The sequence below is a fragment of the Onychostoma macrolepis genome, chromosome 15 (genome assembly GCF_012432095.1).
Source record: "Onychostoma macrolepis isolate SWU-2019 chromosome 15, ASM1243209v1, whole genome shotgun sequence".
Classification (NCBI taxonomy): Eukaryota; Metazoa; Chordata; class Actinopteri; order Cypriniformes; family Cyprinidae; genus Onychostoma; species Onychostoma macrolepis.
This window is the reverse complement of record NC_081169.1, coordinates 14,184,110-14,194,109: the sequence shown is the minus strand read 5'-3', so window position 1 is coordinate 14,194,109 and position 10,000 is coordinate 14,184,110. Positions and strand designations below refer to the sequence as shown.

The window sequence follows — 10,000 nt, the reverse complement described above, 5'->3', positions numbered from 1 at the left end:
TCAGATCAGATTCAAGTAGTTCTTTTACATGATTCGGGACACTATTGGAGTTGAATAATCAGTAATGTAAAAATAATGTAAAAGATTGTGGTCAGTAAGATTTGTTTGAATATTTTTAACACAATGCTGCATGTATTTGATTAAAAACAGTAATATTGTGAAATATTATCATCATTTAAAATGACTGGTTTCTTTATTGAATATATTTTAAAATATAATTTATTCCTGTGATGCAAAGCTGAATTTCCAGCAGCCATTACTCCAGTCTTCAGCGTTTCTTTTATTATTAATGTTGAAAAGAGTTGTGCTGCTTAATATTTTTGTGGAAACCACACATACATACATTTTTCAGGATTCTTTGAAAAATAGAAAGCATTTATTTGAAACGGAAATCTTTTGTAACGTTATAAATGTCTTTACTGTCACTTTTGATTAATTGAACGCATCCTTGCTGAATATAATGCTAAAAAAAAAATCTTACTGACCCCAAACTTTTGAGCAGTAGTGTACAGTATATGCAGTGTGAACAAAGCCTGAAGGTAGTGAGCATCTAAAATGTGACTTAATTAGTCTCGTCACATCACGTGGAAGCAGTTTTCAGACCTGTGGAAGAGCCTGGACCCTTTCCAGACTTTAGGACACTGAGGGAAGTGTTGGGACCCCTGATAACACCTGTCAGTGAGGAGCATCACAGGTGTCATGGAGCGACAGATTCAAAGTGCAAACATATGGACGCAGGTCGTGAAATGTGTTACAAAGGCAACGTCAACTACTTTTATTCCAAGATCATCGTCGTTATCACCATCAACCGAAACATCGTACAGAAGAAAAGGGGCAATAGAGACGCTAAACGATAAAACGAGGCATAGAAATACTAGCACAAGGTTATTGGCACAGTCCTTTTGGTCACACACTGTTTGGACGACTTCTTCGTGGCTTAGTTATTATTTAAGGGAGCTGATGTAACACAGCCTCGTTTGAGGATTCAAAACTGTGCTCGACGCCGATTTTTATTCATCGTTGAATACTTGCTGTACATTTGGCGGCCATTAGGGAAAGGAAACGGTTGTGCCCCCAGTACGAGGCTTCTCATTTCTTATAAAAGCAGATCTAAAAGGACCTGATCGGTGCGGTGTGTGCTGGAGGCGTGTACAGCGAGAAAGGAAAAAACCTCAGTCACAGTGTGCTCAAACACCACGAGCATGCAGACAACGCCAGGGTCTGACACAACGGCATTCTGTGGCAGGCAAACGATATTAAGAGTCGAGACGTCGAGGCAGATCCCGGGCGGTCTCAAGCCTTGAGCAGGAGATTTGGCCAGGCGGGACTCGGTGGGCGGCAGCCTACTCTTATTCTCACTTGTTCTCGATAAGGGTCTGCACCTTGTGTACCAGCTCCCGCGCTATTCGGAGGATGTGCTGCACGTCGTGGCGCTCGGCCATCTCTGTTAGAGAAGAACACAAACAATACAATTATTCAATAGACTGATACTTTCACATGGCCACATGCTGCATTTCCGGTTTAAAACTTGTGCTGTGATATTTTAAAGCTGATGTTTGCTGGTAAAACATCTCTTACATAAGGGTTAAACTAGAGTTCAAGGATCCCCATAAGTCGTGACGTATTATCAAGTATGGTGACCCATACTCGAAATGGTGCTCTGCATTTAACCCATCCAAGTGCACACACACAGCAGTGAGTAGTGAACAAGTGCACACACACACACACACACACACAGTGAACACACACCCGGAGCAGTGGGCAGCCTTGGAGCAATTAGGGTTCGGTGCCTTGCTCAAGGGCACCTAAGTCATGGTATCGAAGGTGGAGAGAGTGCTGTTCATTCACAATCCCCACCTTCAATTCCTGCCGGCGCGAGAATCGAACCAGCAACCTTCAGGTTACAAGCTAACCATTAGGCCACGACTTCCTCATATATACATACATATATACACATATACATATATAAATATATATATATGCAAAAATTATTTTATAAGGGATAGCAAAGTTAGTGTGTTAATGTAAATATTCATTTTAAATATATTTAATGCATTTGAACACATTTACCGTTTTTAATATTGCCATTTCATTCTGCTTTCTAAGGACATTTAAAAAATACATTAGTTTCCAGAGAAATATTAAGCAGAACTATCAGAATGATTTCAAAAGATAATGTGACACTGCAGACTGGAGTGCTGATGCTGAAAATTCAGCTTTACATTACAGAAATAAATTAAAATGTAAAATATACTAAAATAGAAAATAGTTATTTTAAATTGTAATATTTTTTCACAATTTTACTGTTTTTACTTTTGTTGCTTACAAAAAAAAATAGTTATAATACACTACTACTTTTGAAAGTTGGCTCAACCAATGGTGTGTGTTTGGGGTGGAGCTATTCATTTTGTTTAATCGATGAAAGGCAGGGAGTGTGTTTGGAAGATCATTTCAGCTCTGTTCAGTTGACTCACCATTAAAGAACTTGATGATATCAGTGAAGTCCATGTTGTTGTCCAGGATAATGTCCCTGTACACCTCCACCAAGGCCAGCGCAATGAACAGGACAAAGTGCTTGGAGGAGATGCGAGGGGCGACCCAGATGACCTCCCATACCGCAAACACATCCTCATAGAGTAGCTCTGACACAGACACACCAGATACACAGTAAGTTAAGCAATGAAGGTACAATCTGAGATACAGCATCTTCACTGTGTTTGATAACACACAGGCTCCACTTCAGTGTCTGAAATGAACCTCACCTCTTTTGAAGTCCAGGAGGAACCAGCGGTAGCAGAAATAGAAATGGGTGTAATCTCCATTCTGATGCATGAGCTCAAACAACTCTGAGTCAAGGATCTGAGAGAAAAAAAGAAAAAAACCCTTAATGTTCAGAACTCATGATGTCACAGGTGGCATCAGAAGAACAGACAAATCACAGCGCTGACTCAGGCAGGAAGAGGAAGAAAGGTCATGTGTCATGTTACCTGTATTAGTGACCTCATATTGGCGAAATGAGTGTCCATGGCTCCTCCGGTAGGGAAATTCTGACTCATCCTTTTCATTAGCTGAGTGAAACAGCTGTAGGCCAAGCACTCTTTAGAGGGGGTAAAAAAAGAAGAGAACATAATTATAAAACTAGAATATTTCATATGTAATTTTCACAGAAGTTTTTAATGTTGAAAATAGTTTCTAATATAAAAATATGTTAAATAACATTTAAATACATTAAATTAGGCCAAGCACTTCAGAAGGGGTTAAAGAGAAGGAATATTTGTATAATATCTTATTTTATATAGAATTGAATCTGAATTCTTAATATTGACATATATATATATATATATATATATATATATATATATATATATATATATATATATATATATATATATATATGTATATATAAAATACTATCAAATGTTATTATATCTAAACTAATATTATATTTTATAATTTTTGACATGATTTAATTTTGAAAAAGGTTTATATGTATTTCAAAAATATTACTAAATGTTATAATATATACTGTAAAATAGTAATATTATATTTTAGATATAATTTTGAACCTAAAATTGTAATGCTGAAAAAAAAAAATATATAACACTAAATATAAAATTAAAATACTATAATTTAAATATAAAACTATACATTTTAAAAATCCTTTTTTAAAGTCCTTTTGTGCAACAAATTAATTTCATGTAGTCTGAATTCATAACATTTGCATTTACATGTATGCATTTAGTATTTCTAAAGCAATTTACAAGATTAAGAAATAAGACAGAAGAGAACTGCAGAGGGGAAAAAGAGTATTTTTTGTGTGTGTAAGTGCTTTGGTTTATAGTTGTGAAGTGTTTAAGTGCTTGCAGAAGAGGTACGTTGTGATAGTCTCAGCAGTTATTCTTATATGTGACCCTGGATCACAAAACCTTAAGTCTTAAGTCTTAAGTCGCTGGGGTATATTTGTAGCAATAGCCAACAACACATTGTATGAGTCAAAATTATTTTTCTTTCATGCCAAAAATCATTAGGATATTAAGTAAAGATCATGCTCCATGAAGATATTTTGTAAATTTCCAACTGTAAAAATATAAAAACTTAATTTTTGATTAGTAATATGCATTGCTAAGAACTTCATTTGGACAACTTTAAAGGCAAATTTCTCAATATTTAGATTTTTTTGCACCCTCAGATTCTAGATTTTCAAATAGTTATATCTCGGCCAAATATTGTCCTATCCTAACAAATCATACATCAATGGAATGCTTATTTATTCAATGTATAAATGTCAATTTCAAAAAATGTACCCTTATGACAGGTTTTGTGGTCCAGGGTCACATATAATAAATATACAAGTTAAGGACGTGAAACATTTTAATAAGACTTTTACGTTTCAGTGTCTCACTCACCATCATCCAGAATGACCATCAGTGGGGCTAGAAGGTCACACATGCCTTGCACATAGCCAATCTCCAGATGTTCCCACACGTAACTGGATCATAAAACAAGGACAAAGACATGAAGAGACTGAGGTAGACTGAGCCTCCGTTCAGCCGATTTAGAAAATTAGTTACAGTCTGTGATTTATGTTTCAATTAATCTAACAGACTGACTGATTTGAAATTCAATGAGCTGCTATTCTGAGAGACACACACAGCCGAATGAGAAGACAACAGATCACAGAGATCAACACGGTCCTCTACTGACCTGCACATGATGTTTCTCAGTTTCTCCAGGTTGCTGGTAGTGAAGTAATAGTAGTTACGATCGCAGCGCTGAACGTCTTTGTCTATTCTGTGCAAGTTCAGCGCCACCGTGTCCAACAGCTCAATCTGCTCACAAGCACATTGACAAAACAACTGACCAGAATAAATCACTGACCTTTACAATTTTGACTGTGATAAATGTAGATCTGTAATGGTGTATCAGCTTAAAGGGATAGTTCAACCAAAAATGAAAATTCTGTCATTAATTACTCACCCTCATGTCGTTCCAAACCTGTAAGACCTTCGTTCATCTTCGGAACACAAATTAGATATTTTTAATGACATCCGAGAGCTTTATGACCCTGCATAGACAGAAAGGGTACTACCATGAACCAGAAACGTAGTAAGGACATCGTTAAAATAGTCCATGTGACATCAGTGGTTCAACCATAATTTTATGAAGCTACAAGAATACTTTTTGTGACCAAAGAAAACAAAAATAACAACTTTATTCAACAATTTGTCTCCTCTGTGTCACCCTGGTGCCATTTTGGAGAGTATCACGATGCATGCCCATGCTTTGATCTGAACGTAAACAACGTTACTCTCCAAAAAGTCGTTATTTTAGTTTTCTTTGTGCACTTCGTAAAATTACAGTTGAACCACTGATGCCACATATACCATTTTAATGATGTCCTTACTATGTTTCTGTGCCTTGATCGTGGTAGTACCCTTGCTGTCTATGGAGGGTCAGAAAGCTCTCGGATTTCATCAAAAATATCTTAATTTATGTTGCGAAGATGAACAAAGGTCTTACGGGTTTGGAACGACACGAGGATGAGTAATTAATGACAGAATTTTCATTTTTGGGTGAGCTATCCCTTTAAACAGTTAATTCATGTACCGTATAAGAGGAGAAGGATGGTGCAGTGCCCTCAGTGGTGGTTGTGAGTTTGTCCAGCTGACTGCAGAGTTTGTCCTCACTCAGAGAGCCCCGTCCACCCTGCTCCTCCAATCCTCCAGTGGGTGTAGTGTCCTCCTCCATGCTCTGTCCGTCATCGATGCTGGACATGATTTGGGAATGTCCAGACGCTACGGAGTAGTTCCTGGAGGAGGGCAGGCCTGAGTCTGGAGAGTCAAACTCCACCAGCGGCCTCTCGTCTGGGGCTAACATGGCCGGGGTAACCACAGTGGTTAAGGTGGGAGTGCTTCCTCCCTCACATGAGGTGTCGTGACCCCCTGCATCAGGCTCATCCACGGACATGAATACCTAAAGACAGAGAAGAGATGGGATGGATGGGATATGATGACGCAACATAATGCTAGATTTACCTTACACTATCTAGAATTCAAGTGTTGAAACATGAAATCAAAAAATATTTTACACAATATTTGTGTGTGCCATATTATTATGCTTATTAAAGTGTTGAACAGTTAGCTCAGCAAGCTCACACCAAATGATAATCATTTCATTCGGTACTTACAGTATAAATACCATGGTTAAACTATGGTTAGCATTGCAAAACCATGAATAATTTGTGGTTACCATGGTTTAACTATAGTAACCATGGTTTTCTGGATTTATCTGTAGTAAAACCATGGTTAATTTTCATAAGGGATACTACCAAATGATAACTGAAATGTGTGATCAAAAGTGAACAATTTTACCTATTTGTGTTCCATACATATTTATGCTTATTAAAGCAGTTAGCTTAGCAACATGCTAAAACCAAATAGCAAATAAACATACATTTCATTAAGTACTCAAAATTATGTAATCAAAAACAAACTATTACCAAATATTGCTCAAAATTTGTGTATGCTTATTGAAATATTGAACAGTTAGCTTAGCAACATGCTAACATGACAAATAATATACATTTCATTCAATACTCAAAAGTATTGAAATGTGAAATCAAAAATGAAAAACTGTTCTACCCAATATCTATGTGGCGTGTACGTTTATCCATACTTAAGTTCTGAGCAGTATTGAAAAGTGTAATCAAAAAAACTAAAACAAAAAAATCAATAGTTGTGTCAGGCACATAATTATGTTTATCGTTATCAAAGTATTGACCAGTCAGCATAGCAACATGCTAATTACAAACTATATTGAAATTAACTGCAAGTAAGAAAGGAACTCTGTTTTATGTGCCATATTGAGGTTCTGCTTTATAAGACAATACCAAAGCATTCACTTAAGAGATTCTGTGAGTGTTAGGATGTTGCCTGTGGGTTTGTAAGTAAATAACCTATACTTACTTAAACAGAGCTTGCGACTGACCTCGTTGCTAATGGTGGAGTCCCTATGGATGAGTCTGAGGACGTGGCTGTCTATACTGCTCCCTGACGACAACTTGGCAAAGATAGCCGACTGCATCTCTTTTTCCCGCTGCTTCACAATGACCTCACATGCCTTCCACTCCCGCATAACCTGCTGATACCTTGCTGTGATCTTCTCGTCAATCTACGAACCACACGAGGGCACATCGGACATTTAGTACATACATCACACCAGAACAAACTATTGTGACAAAGAAGTGTGCTTATAAAACTTTACCTGAGCCATGTCTTTCTTGTCCATCCCAAACTTGTAGTGGCCCAGCAGAAATGGCCACACCTCCTTTCTGATCTCATGCTCCACCCCTCCATAGTAAACCAACCTCAGCAGCTCCAGCTCCTTATAATTCTGGCAAGAGAGAAAAAGGGACAGATGGAGACAGCGGGACTACTGCATCCTATGGTACATGTCACTGACAGCTAGTACCCTCTAGTGACCGGAGCTGAAGAGTACTAGGCTAACCTTACAGTCTTTCTGATATTTACTCCACACATCTTTGCTGAGCCCTCCAGAGGCTTCACAGGGCTTGTCCGGAGGGACAATGTTGTGGTTGACCAGTGCTGAAAGGTGCGTCCTCACAGTGGACAGGTGACGACAGTAGGCCAGCCCTACAGATGGAAAAGTGGCATAAGAGCATTACAGCACTGTATGCACAGCTGAGGGTGTTTTATTCTAATTGATATGAAAAATTGCACAGATTTTCTTTGGACTTACAGCCATAAAACGCTCGAGACACAATCTGTCTCTTCATATTTTGGCACAGCATCTTCAGTGGAATACTGGTGAACACAGAAGGGAAACATCCGTTACATCTTTCAATACAGGAAGACTAGTCAGATGCTTTTGCAAAAATATATGCAAACTACAGCCAAACTGCATATATATTGCACTCGTTAAAATATTTAACATATGGGTGTTTTTTTTTTATTTTTTAATTTGAGCACTTATGTCCTCAACTTTTTTTCTTTTGGTAATATGAAGATCACTTTAAAAATACTCCAAGCTGTTTATGTATCAGTTTTAATGTCAGACTTTACATCTTAAAATATGAAAATCCATTGACAACAAAAACAAACGAAGAAAAACTATTTTGATTTTGCCAAATGTGGCATCATTCTCGCTACAACGAACAATATTAATACTAATGAAGTTTTCACTATGGTTAGTCTCAGAGTAATGACCTTAAGATGGAACAAAGAAAAATTTCCAGTAAATTGAAATAATTAGGTATAAGTGTAAGAATATTATTTATTTGTACATATTTAGGATGCATAAAATGCTGAACAAGAAAAAGATGTCTACCATTTTATTCCAAAAATGTTAAAAATGTCTTTTCCACCACATAATAACAAAAAATGGTGGAAACGACAATATTATACAAGATTTAATAAGATTATTATATAAGATTATATACTCTATAAGATTATAAAATTTACTTTAAGCTAATATGCATTATATTGACCAAACATAACAGTAAAGATGATCTTTAAATGTTACAGAAGATTTCCATTTCAAGTAAATGCTGTTCTTTTAACATTCTATTCATCAAAGAATCCTGTAAAATGTTTCTTGAGCAGCGAATCAGGGCATTAGAATGATTTCTGAAGGATCATGTGATACTGAAGACTGTACTGAAAATTAATTAAATTAGATATTACATTTGTATTAAAATGCAAAACAGTTTTATTCAACTGTATTAATAATTAACAATATTACTGTTTTTATTGTGTTTTTTAACCAATAAAACGCTCACCGGTCATGCATGCAGGTACAGCTCGCTGGAAGCTCGACAGAAGCGTTGCTGCCCCCAGTGGAGCAGGACAGACAAGATGACATATGACTGGTGCACTCGCCCTGCTGCCATGACAACGGGCTGCCGCCAAAACCCTGCATCTCCATCATGTCCCCGTGGTCTATTAGGGCGTGGGAGTGGAATAGACGGAAAAGAGGCAGAGTGAGAGGATGAGAGAGGAAATAAGAGATGAATAAGCAAACACGAAACCTGCTCTAGTAACCTGCATTTGAAGAACATATTTGAGATATATGACTATTAATATTACTAGGATCATTGAAAATGGGCTTTTTCTTTCCTCTCAGAGCTACTCTACAATAAGAAGCTGTTGTGCGATGGAACGCTGCCATATGGGAATTCATTTCACATCCCAGACACCATAATACATCTCTACTGGAAATGAGGCTCTTAGCTGGACTGGAACGGCCATAAAGCATCTTATTCAGCTCAAAAGCCTCAGATTCACTGAATTTCAGGCCTCAGCTCAACCATGAGATAATTAAGGAAGAGTAAAATGCATCCTAAACTGCATTTTAATATATCTGATTTGAATGTTTTATGTATTTAGCACTTTGTTCATTTTGAATGGTATTTAGATCAGGGCTGTCAATCAATTAAAGAAATTCATTACATTGATTAAATGATATATCATATAATTAAAATGAAATACATTTACTCATATCAGTTTTGATTGAGAAAACACAATTTAAAATGATTTAAAATACATTATTTTGGCAGATGAAAATCACTTAATAGACATTAAGAAAAGTGTCTGTAGATGTTGTAATGCGTTTTATTTCTATATTATTGAACATAAAACTATCCGTTTATCCATAGGGGCCATTTACACACAACTTGCTTTTGCATAATTGCATTAGTCTCTGTATGAATGTGCAACAGTAGAGTCAAGTCTTGCTGTTTTTTAACATCTCTCGCCATGAGCACTGCAAATTTAAGACACCATATCTCCAGTTTAAAGTAGTTTGGCTTTTTAAATGTCTTGATATCCCTTTCTTCTGCCCAATTCTGTTGTTGTTGTTTTTTAATGTAAGAACACATTGCCTGCACTCCATAAATGTGGTTTGCTAAAAAGCGTTGCCTAAAGGTTGTACTTTAAGCTAGAACTGCTCTGTTTAACGTAGAGGTCAGGGAACAATTAATTCC

The 10,000-nt window shown here is 36.8% G+C and overlaps 1 protein-coding gene across 5 annotated transcripts in view; it reads right to left on the bottom strand.

Moving 5' to 3' along the window:
* The window catches only part of sgsm2 (small G protein signaling modulator 2), a 50,805-nt gene that overhangs the window by 1,178 nt on the left and 39,627 nt on the right, over window positions 1-10,000 (bottom strand). For 4 of the 5 annotated variants that reach the window (XM_058745219.1, XM_058745220.1, XM_058745223.1 and 1 more), the window contains 12 exons: window positions 8,798-8,957; window positions 7,759-7,823; window positions 7,507-7,652; window positions 7,264-7,392; window positions 6,988-7,170; window positions 5,608-5,973; window positions 4,705-4,829; window positions 4,407-4,489; window positions 2,988-3,097; window positions 2,763-2,859; window positions 2,475-2,642; window positions 1-1,444 (listed from right to left, as the gene is read on the bottom strand). The exon at window positions 1-1,444 is cut by the window's left edge and continues 1,178 nt beyond it. In XM_058745219.1, coding sequence (XP_058601202.1) covers window positions 1,356-1,444; window positions 2,475-2,642; window positions 2,763-2,859; window positions 2,988-3,097; window positions 4,407-4,489; window positions 4,705-4,829; window positions 5,608-5,973; window positions 6,988-7,170; window positions 7,264-7,392; window positions 7,507-7,652; window positions 7,759-7,823; window positions 8,798-8,957 — 1,721 coding nt within the window. In that variant the 3' untranslated portion in view covers window positions 1-1,355. Of the gene's footprint in view, window positions 1,445-2,070; window positions 2,102-2,474; window positions 2,643-2,762; window positions 2,860-2,987; window positions 3,098-4,406; window positions 4,490-4,704; window positions 4,830-5,607; window positions 5,974-6,987; window positions 7,171-7,263; window positions 7,393-7,506; window positions 7,653-7,758; window positions 7,824-8,797; window positions 8,958-10,000 lie in introns of all 5 variants that reach the window. The other variant, XM_058745221.1, reaches the window with a different exon arrangement.